This window comes from Gastrolobium bilobum, unplaced genomic scaffold (genome assembly GCF_033153095.1).
Source record: "Gastrolobium bilobum isolate Gb01-03AN ecotype WA unplaced genomic scaffold, APGP_CSIRO_Gbil_v1 utg9052, whole genome shotgun sequence".
Taxonomy (NCBI): Eukaryota; Viridiplantae; Streptophyta; class Magnoliopsida; order Fabales; family Fabaceae; genus Gastrolobium; species Gastrolobium bilobum.
Window position 1 is genome coordinate 124,448 of NW_026897360.1, and position 18,759 is coordinate 143,206.

Here is an 18,759-nt window from a genome sequence, read left to right on the forward strand (position 1 = left end):
ACTATAATCAAGAGACAACATGGTGGTGGTTAAAACAGTTTAACAGAAGGAACAGATTCACTGCTTCACTCTTAAAGGGGCTGTTTTCTCTGCTCAAGACTTAGCACCTTTTGGCTTTGTCCCAGTTTCTTTGCCTGCCAACTCTGATTCCTCAGGTCATGGTCTAGATGGCTCACAAGTTTTCATATTTCTATGGCTCCCTTGACTCCAATAGGTACTTAGTTCAGAACCTTAAAATGGACGAGTTGGCCCCTTATTCCTAAGGTGACCAGTAGCGTTTTTGCCATGACATCTACCTTCCCCCAATGGCTAAGCTGTCTGAAATCCCTTCCTTACGGAAGTTCCATTCTCAGTATGTACCAATTTCCATTGGCGCACAATGAATATAGCTTACTTAGCCAAAGAAATACAAAAAGCTTCGGTCAAGAGTTTTGAAAACAGTTCTTTAAGAGTTTCACAGTTTACCCGTTCCACAGATAGTTCAGCTCATGGCTGATAGTTTAAACATAATTATTCTCAACTGAGATCACATAGACCCGAGATTCAGTCAAGAGATAACGATTGGAACAAAGAGAAAAACACTTATATTAATTTAAAAGACAATTTACAAAAAGAAACATAAAATGGAGAAAAATGGGTATTTGCTCGTGAGGAGTCTTGATGGTTGTTTACAGAGAAGAGAAAAAGGGTTGTCACTTAACTACAGTTACAACTGAAAATTAAACTAAGTTACTAACTACTCCTAAGTGATCTCTTCCTTTCGGACTGCAAACCCTCCAGGATTCGATGATGTTTTTGTGTGAGGGTGGTCCTATTTATAGCTAGAAGAGGAGTGGCAAGACTGTAATTCCCTTGGAGCTAGTTGCTTGACTGAGGGGACGGGACAGTGGCAGCAGAGTGTGAAGCTTGCGTGAATTGCTGAATGGAACAAGGTTTGGTGAGAACTCTTGATTCCCTTGGAGCTAATTCCCTTCCCATGTTTTGCTTCTGTTTTCAGCCAATGAGAACTCTTGATTCTCTGCTCTTCACGTTTCCAGCTGCTCAGTAGGTGCACCGCCTTGCTTTTTAGAAGTCTTTAACTCTACGTTACCTGCAAAGTGTACAGAAGCATTAAATGAATGGAGCAGGTGCATTAAATACTTCTCAGTCCGTTCTCCTTTTAATATATTTTAAAGGAACACGTTACCATCCATTCCCCCACTGTGTTTTTGTCACAAATGTGTAAAACAAGTAATTTTCATGCTGAAGTTGCTCATCAGATAAGGGAACGTATGATATTTTCCATCAAAATAGGCTTAGATGGGAACGAATTTACGTCTTATCAATTGGTAATAGAAACATTTGGTAGTAAGAATGTCCTATCTCATATTTAATACTATATTTTTGGCCAAAATTTTATGTGGTCTCAATTTGCTTGAATTGTCCGATTGAAAAAATCACTCCTACAGTTTAGAAATTAGAAATTTTTAGCTGACAGCACATGGCAATTTTTTTTTTTTAATACAAAAAATTTTAAGCGGGGTTAGACACCGGTATTCCACTAGGGTCAGGGAAGACCCCCAACCTCTTTGAGGATTTTTGGAAAGGATTACATATCACCCACCAACAAAGTCTTCACATCGGCCAGCGGCTCTTGAGAGATATGGACCAAACTCTTAGCCAACTGTGCCCACCTTTAACTGACAGAACCCTGGCAAATTATATTTTTGATGTGGTCTTTATCGGCACGTCGAAAAGTATTATTATTTGGTACATTTTAATGTTTTTGACTTTTTGCAATATTTGTTTTTCAAAAAAATAAAATTTTCTTGTAGTGTAGATATGAGATTTAAAATAATATGTGCGTGGGATAACTAGATTTTGGCCTTAAAAAAAATGCCTTGTATTTGTAAACTATAATAGGTTGTTAACAATGACAAATTTTTAATACCATTTATCGGAGGCACCTTTCAACTTGAACACATTTTTTAAAGGTGACAGAAAAATGAAACCTTCTGATTATTAATGGTGCATTTGTTATTGGGAAATTATTTTTTTATATTGTTTGAAATTGCTTTATTATGTTGTGAGGTATTAAAATTTGAGCTATTTTTTTTTATTTTTTAAATAAGTGATTTATTTTTTTAATAAGTGATGAGCTCAATCAATTATTATGTCTATGACATAAGAGATATTACTTTATGGGTTCGTCATTTTTCCTTTCGCTGTTGATGAGAAAAGTTACAACAAATTATTAATATTAGGATACATGATCGTATCCTGGCCTAAAAAAAAAAATACGTTAGGATCCAGACGCGTATCCTAATAAAAATATACCCTTATTTTATATAACATAAGAAAAGAAAAACCTTTTGTTATTTTTCTGCCCAAATTGATGTCTATAAAAGAAAACCTTCCCAGTTTAAAATATGTATGCCCCATAAATAAATGACTATATGATTAAATCACTAACTGATTGATGGTGACAATTGAGATGAAAAGCGTGTACGAAATAGATCCAAAGCTAGAGAACGATGTTGAAAAGTTTTGTTTTTCATAGCTAATTCAATATTTATTACGTTATAACCTTACATAATTGATGGATACCTGAATATATAATGATTGTAATTAATACATATAATTTTAGAAAGAGCTATATTAGCTGCACAGATATTTATAATTTATAACTCGTGTGTGAATGTGAAGGGATTGTGACTCTGTGAGTCATTAATTTTGACGAGGAAAAAAAGACAAGAAGAAAGAAAGGAAGAAAAGATTTTGATTAATAATGTTAGGAAAATACATTTGTCAAGTTGCATAATGAATGAATAATTATTATGTAAATAAAAAGATAATATAAATTTATTGAATAATATGTCATCTTACTTTTTAATATTATATAATTTATCTTTTTCTTAACATAATAATTATTCATTTGTCATTTTAAGGTCACAAATTCATTTTCCATAATATTATATGAGTTATGTAAGAAATATTATGTATAAATATCCACATTGTTCTTCTAAGCTTCTTCTACTTTATTCAGAAACTCACCACTTTCTGCATTTTCTTCTGTCTAAAATACTGTAATGATCAACGTTACTTATTTTTCTGCTTTTGGTAACTGTTCAACCGTGCCAACGCAACCATTCATTTTCGATATATATTCTTAGAGTTGCAAGTTCCCTTTTCCAACACAGGTGAGTTCTTGCATTTGTGTTTTGTGATAGATAGTTTGCTAGCTGATGAACTTTGATTTTATTTTCTTGTGCATGTCTTGTAGTTGCTTCCAGGAACTGTATAATGAAGGGTATGTTTTAGTGAAGAAAGACATTTTATTAGGGAGAAGGGAATGAAAAACTATTTTTCAGGATGATTTATCTGACTAAAAATATAGAATTAAGGTTGTCCTATTTATTTCATTCTGTCTTCATGTAGCTTAATAAGCTTAAACTGGTTAAAACTAAAAACTTAAAACAAGATTGTTGCTGTTTTGAATTTCTGGCTTTGCATTGCTGCTTAGAGTTTGTGATCACTAGCCTGTGAGGAACTGATGATTTTGTTTTCCTTTGTAATGTAAAAGTACTATTGTCAGGTCTCTGTGTATACATTTTGGCTGAAAGGGAAACCCCCTTTTTGGTTAGAACATTGTTTCTTTTATTTCCATAGATTCTTGGTCAATTGGAGCTTATTATTCAACCTATTTCAGTAGGCAAGAACTTGCTCTCCTCCTTTTCTTTTTCTTATATTTGTGACTTAATGTTTATGTAGGATGAAGGCAAACTTCCATGGATTAAAGAGTAAAGAAATTTCCCTTATTTCCATTGTTCTCATGTCCATAACTATAGTTATATGGTCATGTGAGAAAACACCCGGTCTTACTGCATTTATTCCCCCTCAAACATTGATGCAGCTTTCTTCAGGTTTGCTTTCATTTGTATCATGTTTTCTTTGAATTAAACTGATATCGTATTCCGTCAATACAGAAATATTATTTTACTTTTCTTCTATGAAGGCAGAAGCATGTGCATTGTAAATTTTTTTACTAATTTAAGAGGTAGAGTGTTTAGAGATTGAATGAATGACTGAATGACATAAACTTTAAATCTCTTAAAATATTTGTACTTTGTATGTCAGCTTAGAACTAGAGAATCTCTTAGCACATTTTGTCTCGGTGAGTGGTGAAACTGGACATAAATCTCTAGTTTCTTGATAAGGATAATCTCATCCTTTCTTGATAAGGATGTCATTCGTAGATATCATTGACATCAAATAATGCCTTGTCTTGTTTTAACCAATCCTTGAAAGTTCACGCTGAACAATAAGCTTGTATTTATTCTCATTAGTATTTTTTTTTCTTCCTTTTCTGGTTGTTTTGCATGTTGGCAGATAATTTATTGAGCAGTTCTGTAGTCAACCTGCTAACACCAGAGCCACATATACCTGAAGATGAAGATGAAGATGACTTACCATTGGCAAATGAAAAAACCACCAATGAGCTAGAAGAACTACATCTTAACATCGTATCTCAGGCAGTTTCTGCCCAAAGCTCTTCTGGAAGGGGCCAAAGCAATGATGGAACTCCTCCATATACAGAACGTAATATGTTTCATTCTAGAATCCTCTCTGGTTTATAGAGTTTATTATGCCTCATGTTTTTGTGGTACCTTATCCTGCATGAAGTGAGCATGTCTTGGCCTAGATATTTGGTTGCCTTTCTCATTTATTTACTTGCTTAACCTGTTATTTGCTAGTGTTCAGATTGCTGTGCTTAACATTGTTTTAACCAAGTTGATTGTGTTAATGATATCGTTATGATGAATGTTCTATTATCTCATAAATGGGGGCTACATGGTCTTCCTATTCCCTTTCCCTTCCTCCTCTCTCCTCTCTCCTCTTCTATCTCTGTTAATCTCATGTTACCTTGGGGCTTAAACTTCATCTTTCATTTTGATGATGTAGAAATTCTCCCAACTGTGTCAGATGAAGAAGCAAAACATAAAAAGGAAGCTGGGAAAAGTCATGACGTACCCGCTCTTTCCAGTCCAACAAAAACTGAGGCTAAAAGGAATGAAGCAGCGGGGGAGAAAACTTCAAAACTAGACGAACATAGAACAGATTTTGTCATGGACTTTCCACAAATGAGCTCATTAATCAGTGGAAAAGAGGACAGCAGTTGGAATAATGCTACAGAAAACAAAGGTATTGGAATTTATTCTTATCATATGAGTACATAAATCGTGTTAACTACCAAATTCAAAGAATGTTCAAGCTGGTCCAAGATTCTATAGAAGTCTAATGTGAAACTTACTCTCTTTACGATGATCCGAAGGAAATTTATGCATGCGACTTGTTTTCTTGATGATGAGCTTCCTTTTAAAGTATATCTCTGACTTTTTCTCAAAAACCATTTCTTTTAAGTTTTCTAAGGAAAGCTTGAAACCTTATTTTGGAGGATAACTGATGCATGCTCTTAGCTTGTTTTTTAATAACAAGCTCACTTTTAAGTTTGCCTCTGAATTTCTCTAAGAAACCAATTTTTTTGTTTTGTTTTTGAGAAAAGCCTGAGACACTATAGTTGTAATTATCTTGAAATTAGAAAGAGTATCCTTTTGTTTGTCCCTTCCTCTGTTTGAGAAATGGCCTACTATCCAAGCAGAAACCAATCACTATTTTAAGCGGGCGTAGTAAGCAATCAGATAATATATTCCCATGGACTGATTCTGGGATAAAGAAATTCTCATGAGACAAACTGGATTAAATTGAGCATGTTTTTCCTTATTTTTGCACTAGTTGATCTCATCATACTTTCAAGGATCAAAGTCATTATTCTTCTGCTTCAGGTGAAATTTCACGCACATTTGTTAGACTGATGAACTATATATGTGTAAGTACTGCTAAGTAATGACTGTTCTCTTGTTAACCTTCTCCAGCCTGTAACTATGCAAAAGGAAAATGGGTTCCGGACAACCACGAACCTTTGTATTCAGGATTTGGCTGCAAGAAATGGCTGTCAGGGATGTGGGCTTGCCGCTTGACGCAACGCACTGATTTTGCATATGAGAAGCTTCGGTGGCAGCCAAAAGATTGTCAACTGGAAGAATTTGAAGGATCTAAATTTTTGAGAAGGTATTGCGCTTTCTTACTAATATTTATAGATTTGACTCTTGTCCATTGTTTTAGGCTTCATTTCCATTATTTGATACTTGAAAGTGTGAATTGAGGCAAGGGATGCTCCTCAATATAATTGGAATATGTAAGTTTTGGTAGAGGCATGCGTTAGCATCCTGGTCATATTATTATCATTTTTCTGGTCATATGCCTAATGCTTTGTAACTTGCTTCTTCACTTGTCAATTTCCTCTAGTTTAGAGAACAAATTGCCCCAAATTCCACATCATGGATTGGTATATATTTGCACTCTTTTAAGTTCAAATTATCCTAACATTTTGGGTTCAACTTAAAAGAAGCCTATATGTCTAACAAATTGATAATAATCTGGTGCATTCAGGATGCAGCACAAAACTCTGGCCTTTGTTGGAGACTCATTGGGCCGGCAGCAGTTTCAGTCTTTGATGTGCATGATCACTGGTGGTGTAGAGACACATGATGTGGAAAATGTTGGGAATGAGTATGGATTGGTTCTATCTGAGGACGCTGCCCGCCCTAATGGGTGGGCTTTCCGTTTCTTGAGCACCAATACTACCATTCTGTACTACTGGTCAGCAACTCTATGTGATGTCCAACCTGTTGATGTGAATAATCCAGGCTCAGATCATGCAATGCACCTTGACCGTCCACCAGCATTCTTGCGCCAATTTCTTCACAAGTTTGATGCTCTGGTTCTCAACACAGGTCACCATTGGAACCGAGGAAAGCTCAAGGCTAATAGGTGGGTAATGCACACTGGAGGAGTGCCAAATACTGATAAGAAGCTTGCAGTGATTTGGCGTGCCAAGAATCTCACAGTTCACAGTGTGGTTAGTTGGGTGAACTCACAGCTTCCAAAATATCCAGGTCTGAAGGTATTCTATAGGAGCATCTCACCAAGGCATTTTGTTGGTGGGGACTGGAACACTGGAGGCAGTTGTAACAACACTACACCAATGTCTGTAGGAAAGGAAATATTGGAAGAAGAGTCTACAGATCATATTGCTGCTAGTGCAGTGAAGGGAACAAGGGTCAAGCTCTTGGACATAACAGCTCTTTCTCAGCTTAGGGATGAGGGTCATATATCGCGTTTCCGTATTACAGCCAAGCCTGGTGTGCAAGATTGCTTACACTGGTGTTTGCCTGGTATTCCTGATACATGGAATGAAATACTCTTTGCACAAATCTAGTTTCCACATGATGCTGAATGGAGATATTTAGTTGTTGGCCTTGAAAATGTTAGTTACACCCATTTATTGGCTGAGCAAAGGTCACTCATACTTCCAATACCTTAGTTTTCAGAGGATGGAATCATTGGGATACAAGATGTCCTTAACAGGGTTGAGGGTTGAAACTTTAAGCTGATAAATATGAGGTTTTTTTTGGTAGTAAAGTCTTGGTTAAATATATAATTTTTACTTCTCTTATATGGCCAATTGCGTCCTCATAGAAAAGGTTGGTAGACAAAGCTGCAGTAAAGGAGCATTTGAAGATAGTAACCGGAACTGAGTTCTTCTTGGCTATTAGTTCAAGACATTAGGACATAAAGATACCAGTGTTTTCTTTGTGGGGAGCTAGGGAGTTGAGAAAAGGAATTTGAAGAAAGGTCTAACATCCTTCTGCTTTTGGATTTAGTATACATTATGGAGTTGCATAAGTTATGCAGCATATGCTGAAACATTTCAAGTTCAATATAACATGTTCCACATTATATAGTAGTCTCAAAAGTGACTTAAATCCAACTAATTATCAGCTAACTAAACACAATCAAATAACTGAAGGAGAAGTGAAGTTAAATTACATGCAAGCTGAACCAAATACTCTATTCAAAATGAGATAATTTCCTAAAAACACTTGATATCACTTGAAATAGAATTTTTGAAAATTCTATTAAGCCGAACTACTTATTGAAGTTTGTATTTATCATATTTGTACATCAAACTGTGGTTTCATACTTATGTAGATACTATAGCCCTGTATTTTGAAGAACGTTGTAGTGCCAGATTTATGAATCATGCACGTCTATTGTCAGCACACTTCTATGACTAATGTAGTATTTCTAAATATAGATATCGATAGACAAAATTCTTTTGATGTGAAAGCTAATGTACAAGTTAATCTTCTATTATTATGTATGGCAAATATTTGCACACTTAGTATTTTTTATATTATTAACTATCATGAATCACTCACTTACATAGTTAGAATAGTTTAATCATTTAAAATATAATTTGAAATTAATATAATAAAGTCTGAGGGTTGGCTCTGAGCCTCTTATGACAATACGAGTCCCTAGACGGATGCTAAAGAAACAACCTAACAGGTTCAAAATCTGCAGATATTTGGGGTTATAGTTGAATAATTATCACACCACTCAACTCGATATTAGATCATATCTACGCGGCCCTTTATTTTGCCCGAACTTAGGATTAGTTCATAGTGGTATGTAGGGGTCGTAATTTTCAATATTTGGTGTTTGGATTCAACTATTTTCAAATTTGTGTTGTGTTTGTATTGATAAAAACTAATAGGAAAAAAAAATTATTGTGTTACATGTCAATCTGCAAATATGAAATTGACTTGCTTCATCTTCTTACATGTTGTTTGTTTTGTATGTAAGTTATGTCTTTTTTTGGTTTAGTGTGTGTCCTTTTTTTTTTTTGGTAAATAGTGTGTGTTCTTTTAAATGATGTAAGTTATGTCCTTTTAATGATTTACATAAAGTCTGATCGGTTATTTTCTAAAAAGTATTTTTTTTACTTTACATGTCAGTGATATGATCAGAGAGAGAAAAAAAAAAAGTAACTTTTCAGATTTACACAAAGTATGTCCGGTCATACTTTATGTAAATCACCTGAAAGAACAATAGTTTGTGTCGTTTAAAATGATATTTCTTTTTTCTTATAATAAAGGGAATTGTGTTGGTCCTGTAACAGAACAAACACCTCTTATCCTGCACACACAAAATCTGTCGTTGTCAACCTCTATTTTTTTTTTGTTTTTGAAATTCTCATGGGGCCCATTCTTTTTCATTAGTGCAGGAAAACTATTTTTCTTTCCTATAACATAACAAGTATATTTCCCATAAATGATATATCTTGAAATTATAAATTATTTATGTTACGTGGTGTTAATCCAATTTTAAATTCATGTAATATTAATGTTGAATGTATTCATGTCAAATATTAACGTCATGCAATAAAAAAAATTAATGTAATATAGTGAGAACTGAGAACTGAGAAGGACGTCGTTCCAATACGGCAGACTTTGTACCTAGGATGAAATCAAAGGTGACATCCAATGTGGCCTGTAGGGTAACCCATTATTTTAGAACCTATTTTTGTCCAATACGTCAAAAGAATGACAGGGCCCCACTTGGAATTCGAAAACGGTAGAAACCTGGGTGGTGGTTTGAGACAGAACAGGGACCCCACCCCCTCTGACCCTCCACCACGATTCCTAATTCCCCTTCTTCTTGTTCTTGTTCTTCTTCTTCAGCATTGCCAACAACAGTGTCTGTAAATAATGGCTGAGGAATTTTCAAAAGCGGTGGAGGAGGGGCTGAGGCTGTCGAAGCGAATATACTTGGGAAATGACAGGGCGGTGTCACCACCAAAGCCTCCAATGACAATGCTCAAGTCCAACACCGCATATCTTCCAACAGCACCAATGCTCTATGCTATCATCCATGACCCTGCCATTGTTGACAACCCTGATGTCCCTAGCTACCAGCCTCACGTGCATGGCAGGTGCGACCCCCCTGCCCTCATTCCCCTTCACATGACCGCTGTTGATCTTAAAGCCGATTGCTATCTCGACACCGCCTTCGTCTCCGTAGCCGGTTCCTGGCGCCTCCATTGCGTCTCCGGCAGCCGCAGCTGTGATTGCCTCATCGCCGTCCCCATGGGCCCACAGGTGGGTATTTTTAATTATAAAACTCTTTCTTATATTCTCTAATATTTTATAACAGGACGGATATATTTACAAATTATTTAGTATACAAACTCTTATAATCAAATTTTAAGAGTTATTTTCATTAATCTAATAATTATAATTTATTAAGTTATATTTATTAATTATTTATTAATTTTTAATAAATTATAATGGTAGGTAAAAATCAATGATTAATATTTAATTGTAAGAATTTGCAAATATAATTTTCGTCAGGTTTAAATCATTTGTACGTTATACGAATTTTTTGCGTATTTATCGTAATAATGAAACTTAGGTGTTAAATATTTAATGTAGTTGAGTTGGAGGTGTAGTTAGAGAGAAAATAAAAAAGAAATGGGGTTTGACAATTTTTTGAAATTGTAGGACTGGTGGCTTTTTTTTTTTTTTTAATCTTTCAGCCCATACGGTTGAATGAAAGATGGTCCTGGGAAATTCTTGCTCAACTAGGTTATTTATTCATTAATATTTTACGTTAAATTATTGTGTTTGATATCTGTATTAAACAATTGTTTTACTTTTTATGTGTTACTTTATAATTAATATTTTTTAGTTATTCTTTGGTTTTGCTGTAAGAATCACTTTTGCTTCTAGAATAATTGATTCTAACAGTAATTGCTGTGCTTGGCTACTTTTGTATTTGCTTCCAAATTATTTGATTCTATGTTGTGGGATTGATTGATTATGTGAAAAATGAATTCTTTACTTATTCGATGAATAAAACTGATTAGCTATATAGTTTTAAAAAATACATATATCATTATATCTTAAATGTAATCCTACTTTACTATCTAAGTAAAATTAATTGTTCTAAACTAATTTTTAAAATATTATTTGTAAATACAAATCAATTCTTTTGAAATTAAATTCTCTCAATAGTAATTTTACTAAAGTCTAAACCAAAAATGCAGCATTAGTTATAGAACTTGGATAAACTCCGTCTAGGCTATTTTCCAGTGATCTAAATACATTGTCGGTTTTGTGATATATGTTTAATAAATTTTTAAACAAAAAGGAATTGGTTTTAATCGGTATAAGACTTAATATCTTCAGACTGATTTTTATTAATTATCTTATTATTTGCATCAAATCTTGTAAAAATTGAACACATCAATGTACCTTAATCTCAAACTAGTTGGGGTTAGTGACGAATAAATGTTTTGATAACTTATTGAGGTTGCCATATTAACTCCCAAACTTGTTACATTTAAATAATATTTTATAGGTTTTTGCAGATTTTGTATTCTGATACAATTTGGCTAACAGGGTTCAATTCTAGGTGTGGAGGTTAGTGTTCATAGGAAAACTTATTCTACTCAACTGGTTGATATGGAAGACAACAATGGTAAGGGGAATTGGACCCGAGCTGAAGATGGAGGCTTTCTCAAGCCCAATTTGTTTACTTTGAATATACCTGAGGTAGATATATATATAGTCTGTGTATTTTGAAAGATAATTGATTTTTAGGTGCATATGGTTTGGTTAATGGTTATGTTGTTCTAATGTTGTTTGTTGTTGTGCTTGTAACAGATCAGTGGAGGTTCCAATTTATCGGTTAAAATTAGTTGGTCCCAGAAGATACCATACTGCAATGATGCCTTCTCCTTGAATGTGCCATTTGCCTTTCCTGATTTTGTCAACCCTGTTGCAAAGAGAATGTCAAAGAAAGAAAATATACAAATAAATGTGAATGCTGTTACTGGAAGTGAGATTCTATGCAAGACAATAAGTCATGCCTTGAAGGTTCATATTTGGTTCAGTTTTTTGTGGGATTACAGTTGACATTTTATGTATAACCAATTAAGCATGTGATGTTGTTCTATTCCCTGAATTTACAGGAAGTGAGGCGCAATGGTGGGAGTATGGCCTTCTCATATGAGTCTCAAGTTCTCTCATGGTCAAAGATTGATTTTAGCTTTTCATATGCTGTAAGACTCACGGCCACTTTTAATGTCATTCTTATTTGTAGCTTCAGCTATTGAAAGCTGCACTTTTTGGCATGTTATATGAATTTAGGTTTCTTCAAGTCATATAAATGGTGGTGTTCTTTTGGAATCTGCATCCGTGGATGATTTCGATCAAAGAGAGATGTTCTGCATGTACCTTTCTCCTGGAAATCTTCAGAGTAGGAAGGTTGGTAAAGTATCTGTAAACTCTGTAGGAGTGAATTTTACATTTAATTGTCTTTTTGTTCTCATTGCTGGTTCTACTCAATGTCTAGCTATTCAGAAAAGACATCATATTCGTTATTGACATTAGTGGAAGCATGCGGGGAAAACTAATTGATGACATAAAGAATGCACTAATTGCTGCTCTCTCTAGGCTCGATCCTGATGATTCATTCAGTATTATAGCATTTAATGGAGAGATATATCTATTTTCGACATCAATGGAATTGGCTTCAAAGGATGCTGTTGAAAGGGCCATTGAGTGGATTAACATAAACTTTGTTGCAGGGGGTGATACAAATATTTTGCATCCCTTAAACACGGTAACTTGAATATTCATACAAATTTTCTTTTTATTTTTTGGGGGTGAACATAGTACTTGTTGAATTTTATATTTAACACTTTTTGGTTCTAATCTTCATCATTCAATGTAAAGATTGTTGAGAAGTATGTACCTACTGAACCATAGTGTAATGTACTGAACAAACTAATCAATATATGCTCAACTTAATGCATTTAGAACCCATTCCTTAAATTATATTTCATCTTTTTATGCAACCATTACACTAACTATTATGTATTATTGATGATCAGCACGGTACTTTCCTGTTCACTATCATTGGGTAGAGTTGTATCGTATATTAACTTTGCTTTTTCTATTCAGGCAATAGAGATGCTATCCAATACTCGAAGTTCAGTTCCAATAGTTTTTCTAGTTACAGACGGAACTGTTGAAGATGAGAGACAAATTTGTGATATGATAAAGAATAATCACATGATCAATGGAGAGTCAATATCCCCCCGGATTTACACTTTCGGCATAGGTATTGTTTCTACTCTATGATTTCAAGCCTGGATCATAATATTAGCATTATTACATTCTTGTCCAATTAAAATTTTAAGATAAGTGTCTGTTGGTTTTGGAGATGAAAAATATAATTGAGAAATGAGGTACAACTTTATTGATGCATAACAATACAACTTATAAAGAAAATAATAAAAAGAAACTGCTCACGACTACATAACTTCCCATCAATAGAAAAGAAAACTGCTCACCTCATAACTACCCATTAAAGCAGAAAAGTAACTGCTCACTACTTAACAACTCATTAAAACAGAAATAAAAACTGACTCCTAAATAATTAAAAATATTGCAGTTTCTAAAGCATGATTTCTAACACTCCTCCTTGCTTTTGGAGCTGCAAACACCAATCTTCTTCCTTAGATTTTCAAATTTGCTTGCAGGTGCACAAATGGCTACATTTCATTTTTGATAAATATTGGACAGCAACCTTGTTCCACGAATTGGTGGGTCTGGTGGGTCATCTTCTAACTCTTCTTGCCAATGTTCCACTCCTTGCTCTTTGCTTATTTGGATGAGAGGATCTGATTTCTGCTTACTCATGGATGCCTCTTGTGCTTGTTTCCAGTTCCACTTCTTATCTTCATGAAAATAAACATCTGAGTGGATCAACTGCAGCTTATTGGAGGCTCTCCAACTTGACTTAGGAAATGAATTTCTGTTTTGTTTGCCAAATTGAAAGGCATTACAATTTGCAAAGGTTGGTAAATAATCTGCAAAGGTTGGTAAATCATCTGAAAGCTCCTTCTTCATCAACAACATATTTGAGAGGTGACAATGGCCTAGTCTCTTGTGCCAAGTCTCAGTCACATTCTCCTCTGTGGAAATAGCAGCTTGCTCCTCCTTGATTGGTGCAGCTTGCTCTTCCTTGATTGGTTCAAATGAGAAACTCTTGCCTCTCATTTTTGCTTTGATGATTTCCTTTCCATTCTCATCGTGAATGAGACAAACTCTATTTTCGAAAAGCACTTTGAATCCTTTTTCAATCAATTGGCCAACACTCAACAGATTTTGTTGAATTTCGGGTACAAAAAGGACATCAGGAATAAACTTTGTACCTGAGCAACTTGTTATTGCAACAGTCCCCTTTCCTTTGACTGAAATATAATCACCATTGCCTATTCTGACTTTGGTGATATTGGTTGGCTTTAAATTTTTGAAAAGCTCCCTGTCATTGGTCATATGATTTGTGCAGCCACTGTCAATCAGCCAACTCTCACTCTCTTCGCTGCTTGCAAAACACGTTGCCACAAAGAGTTGATCCTCCTCCTCCTCCTCTTGATCAGCAACCTTAGCTTCTTCCTCTTGCTGTTGATTTTTGCTCTTGCATATGACTGCTTCATGCCCCATTTGATTGCACTTGATGCATTTAGCATCAGGTCTCTGCCAACATCTGAAAGGAGGGTGACCCATTTTGCCACAATGCTGACAAGGTGGGTAACTTTTCTTTTCACCCTTTCCTTTGTTGTAATTAGTTTGTTGGCTCTTGGCTAGAAGAGCACCTTCAATAGCATGATCTTCCCTCATCAATCTTCGCTGCTCTTGGGCTTGGAGAGCATGTAGCACTTCTGCAAAAGTAATTTTAGACAGATCTTTTGTGTTCTCCAACGAAGCAATAGATGCTTCGTACCTCTCTGGCACTGTTACCAGAATTTTCTCAACAATTCTGGAATCTGCAAAATTACCGCCCAGTAACTTTATCTTGTTGGCAATGCCCAACAATGTGTCTGAGTATTCCTTGATTGTTTCAGACTCTTTCATCCTTTGAATCTCAAATTCCCTCATTAAGTTAAGCACCTGCATGCTTCGAATTCTTTCATCTCCAGCATATTCTGCCTTTAGATAGTCCCAAATTGTTTTTGCCGATTTGAGAGTCATGACCCTAGTAAAGATGGTTGTAGAGATACCAGCAAAAAGGCATGATTTTGCCTTTGCTTTTCGGTTTTTTTTCTCCTTATGATTCTTGATCTGGGCCATGGTGGGATTGTCCGGCAGAGGAAGGACTTCATAATCCTCTTCTACAGCTTCCCAAAGATCCAAAGCCTCTAGGTAAGCCTCCATTTTGACGGCCCAAAGATCATAGTTTTCCCCATTGAAAACTGGAAGAGCTGCTTGGGAAAAACTTGTTTCATAATCCATTCTACAGGTCCCGTAAGAAAAGGGCTCTGATACCAATTGTTGGTTTTGGAGATGAAAAATATAATTGAGAAATGAGGTACAACTTTATTGATGCATAACAATACAACTTATAAAGAAAATAATAAAAAGAAACTGCTCACGACTACATAACTTCCCATCAATAGAAAAGAAAACTGCTCACCTCATAACTACCCATTAAAGCAGAAAAGTAACTGCTCACTACTTAACAACTCATTAAAACAGAAATAAAAACTGACTCCTAAATAATTAAAAATATTGCAGTTTCTAAAGCATGATTTCTAACAGTGTCATTAATTGTATAAACTTTTTATTTGTTCCCTTCCTGATGTTAATGGTAAAACCTCATTAAATCCCAGGTTCATTCTGCAATCATTATTTCTTGCGGATGCTTGCTATGATTAGTAGGGGCCAACATCATGCAGCATTGGATGTAGGCAAGTTCTGAATTTTAACTTCAAAAAGTAAATATCATTATCATTGTTTATCTTTCTTTCTGTCATAAGCTAAGTGACACTGTTGGATTCTAGAGAAATTTGGTCATCAAACCATCTCAATGATCATATGCCTAATGAGAAATCAAATTGAGGTTGGTTGCATAGTCTATGCATTCTATTTGAAGCACCTGATTGTTGACTAAGCCATGAACTAATTGCATTCTTCAAATAAGAGCTACTGCACTGATTATACGTATAAGTTTCTCAATGCTTATCTAAAAATACTAATTCTTGTGAATAATGTCTCTCTCTCTTTCTCTCATGTTCATTTGCAAGAAATGCATAAATATTTGAAATAGTAGAATAAAATTGCTGATTGGTCACTTACTAGTAGGTAGGCCTGTGGGCATTTTTCTCAACCTTATTAAAAATGCTTTCGGCGTCTAACACTAGATATATCTATTTAATGGCACTATGACCTATTTGAATTATTTATTGCCAGATTTGGTTGAGCCTCATATGCTGAATTTATTTGACAAAGCTTCATCTGTTATTCTTGCAAATATCACGACGGACATATTTGATGATCTGGACGAAGTTGAGGTAAGCATTTTACTGACAACTCTAACAGAAAAAAAATGTGTCTTCTGTGTTTTTTTATTTTCCATGCTCACTTCTAAACATATTCAATATGTATTAGTTCCGAAAATTGTCTTTCATGATTTTGATCCTTTTGCTTCAGTTCTTTACCATAGCCCTAGCACAAAATATGTGTATCTGTCTTTGTTGAGTAATTTATGACAGATCCTGAATTTATGACTCTGATATAATAAACTACTTTGCAGTGACTTTGTCTTTTTTATATTGCACTCTCTTCCATTTTTGGTGATGTGTGTTGTACTTTCATTTTTGGTTATGATTTTTTCTGTAGAGAAATATTAAAAAGTGAAGATTCATATGATGCCATGACATTTCCTGTCAATTATAGCAATTAATTTTCTGTGAAATGTGTGCCATGATATTTTGCATTTTTATCTAGCTTTCCCTGAACTAGTGGCTCTCTCTAATGGTTGCAATGTCTTATAATAGGTGTACCCTTCCCATATTCCAGATCTTTCGTCAGATGGTCCATTGATTTTATGTGGAAGATACAAGGGGAATTTTCCCAGAGTTCTTAAAGTTAGAGGTACCTTGGCTGATTTCAGTAATTTTGTAATAGATATGAAGATAGAAGAGGCTAAGGGCTTACCTATAGAAAAGGTAATGTTCTCTGTACTACTAAGCATATTTACATTTCAAGTTTCTCTGTTTTTTAAAATTATATCTACAATTTCTGAAGAGGAGGTTCCAAATTTTGTTTGTGGGTGCTGGACACCTGTTTGGTACTCTGCCATCCTCTTTGAACTTTGAAGGATCTGTTATTTCATGAAGAATGGATTAATAGTTGTGTCACGTTTTACCATTGTTATATTAAATTGGGATCTAGACAAATTAATCATATTTCCTTCTCTTCATCCCATCTTTATGTTTTTCTGTGTGTTAAAGAACCAAGGTTTATCAGCCTTCTATTTTTTTTTTTTTCCCAAGTATGCATATTCCAAAAGTGTTGGTTTGCTTCATGTTATTCTTGCAGTCATGTTCTTGTAACAAATTTGCACAAGTTTTATCATTCTGTTATATTTGCTTTATTATTTCTAGTTATTCTAAGCTCTACTTTATCTTTAATAGGTTTCTGCAAGAGATCAAATAGAGTATCTTACTGCTCAAGCATGGCTTTCAAAAAATAAACAATTAGAACAGAAGGTTTGTTATTACCTTTTGTGCCTCGAAACTTTTCACATTAAGTTGTAATGGTGCCTGTTTTGGATGTTCGGCCATTTTTTTTTTCCTTCTATTTTCTTACCTTTAATAAATGTTCTTATACCACATCATTTAAATTGGCAGGTTGCCAAACTGAGCCTACAGACTGGCTTTACGTCCGAGTATACGCGAATGACAATTCTTGAGAATGATCCACTAATGAAAGCCAAGATAGATAAAAAAGTATGTATCGGAAGTTTTGAGGTTCTTTTTCCTAATAAACTAGATATTATCTTATGTAAACCTGCTTTTGTCATTGAATCCTTAAAATGAATTTACTTTCTGCATTTAGATGTATGGTGATGATAGAATTTATACCTAAGTTTAGTGGGTTGGTTTGTATGTTTTAATTGAGGGATTAAAGTTTCTCCTGCAAATAGGAGATAACTTTATCTCAGTACCCTCACATGGAAGTGAGTGAAACCCAATGAAAATAAGAGATTAAAAAAAAAGTGGAATGTACCCACTTTCATGCATGCGCAAAAGATAAAATTATCTCTCGTGTGCAGGAGAAATATTAAACCCTTTAATTGAATGTCCATAATCCAATTTCCTATTATGGTTTTACATATATTGTTTTTCAAAAAACTAAACCTTTTCTAATTGTTCTTTTGAAATCATGGCAAAAAGGTGTCAAAAAAGATCCATCCTCGGAATGGGGACAATGTTGAAGGCCAGAGAACGATTTTACTCCCAAACTTTGGTATAGGCTTTGGCAACTTGAGAGCAACCGCTGAAAACACTCCACCAGGATCTGAAGAAACTAGATTGCCTGATGGGGCTGAAATGTTTGTTAAGGCAGCCTCAAATTGTTGTGGCACCTTCTGTAATTACTGCTGTTGCATGTGCTGCATCCAGGCCTGTACCCGGATAAACAGCCAATGTGCAAATGCATTGGCTCAGCTTTGCGTTGGTTTAGGGTGCTTCAGTTGCATCAGCTGTTGTTCAGACATGTGCTGTTCTGGAAATGAAGGCTGAAATCTCGAGATTTGTTGTATGATCATCGTATTTCACTACATAGAAATTACTCTTTGCGAGTTGTTCTTTTGGAAATGTATATGCTTAAGTCATCTTTTCGTTTTATAGTTTCTCTTCTTGCCAGAGTTGTGTTGTATAGGTTTGTTTTCCAAGAGGATAGTCCGGCATGTTGAGATTTGCAATAGAAAGTCAATTTTCAATGTGTTATATGTCAGAAG

At 34.8% G+C, this 18,759-nt stretch overlaps 2 protein-coding genes across 2 annotated transcripts; both read left to right on the forward strand.

The window, feature by feature from the left end:
• The first annotated feature begins 5,089 nt into the window (after positions 1-5,089).
• Positions 5,090-7,318, forward strand: LOC133306253 (protein trichome birefringence-like 16). The gene is made up of 3 exons (XM_061506548.1): positions 5,090-5,181; positions 5,913-6,108; positions 6,490-7,318. Exons 1-3 carry the CDS (start codon positions 5,106-5,108, stop codon positions 7,316-7,318), a joined length of 1,101 nt encoding a protein of 366 aa, XP_061362532.1. The 5' UTR covers positions 5,090-5,105.
• A 2,335-nt stretch (positions 7,319-9,653) lies between these two features.
• Positions 9,654-18,541, forward strand: LOC133306238 (uncharacterized). The gene is made up of 13 exons (XM_061506525.1): positions 9,654-10,043; positions 11,346-11,498; positions 11,610-11,822; positions 11,918-12,007; positions 12,096-12,212; positions 12,301-12,570; positions 12,912-13,071; positions 15,626-15,703; positions 16,206-16,306; positions 16,793-16,963; positions 17,432-17,506; positions 17,648-17,746; positions 18,194-18,541. The coding sequence occupies exons 1-13, from the start codon at positions 9,654-9,656 to the stop codon at positions 18,539-18,541; spliced, it is 2,265 nt and encodes a 754-aa protein (XP_061362509.1).
• Positions 18,542-18,759: the final 218 nt, after the last annotated feature.

Excerpts from the sequence above, each read along its gene's own strand:
- LOC133306253 (XM_061506548.1), top strand. The coding sequence starts at position 5,106 with ATGGACTTTCCACAAATGAGCTCATTAATCAGTGGAAAAGAGGACAGC. Across the intron at positions 5,182-5,912 it reads TAATGCTACAGAAAACAAAG|CCTGTAACTATGCAAAAGGA; the intron begins GTATTGGAATTT and ends AACCTTCTCCAG. Across the intron at positions 6,109-6,489 it reads GGATCTAAATTTTTGAGAAG|GATGCAGCACAAAACTCTGG; the intron begins GTATTGCGCTTT and ends TGGTGCATTCAG.
- LOC133306238 (XM_061506525.1), top strand. The coding sequence starts at position 9,654 with ATGGCTGAGGAATTTTCAAAAGCGGTGGAGGAGGGGCTGAGGCTGTCG. Across the intron at positions 11,823-11,917 it reads CAATAAGTCATGCCTTGAAG|GAAGTGAGGCGCAATGGTGG; the intron begins GTTCATATTTGG and ends CTGAATTTACAG. Across the intron at positions 17,507-17,647 it reads ATAAACAATTAGAACAGAAG|GTTGCCAAACTGAGCCTACA; the intron begins GTTTGTTATTAC and ends TTAAATTGGCAG.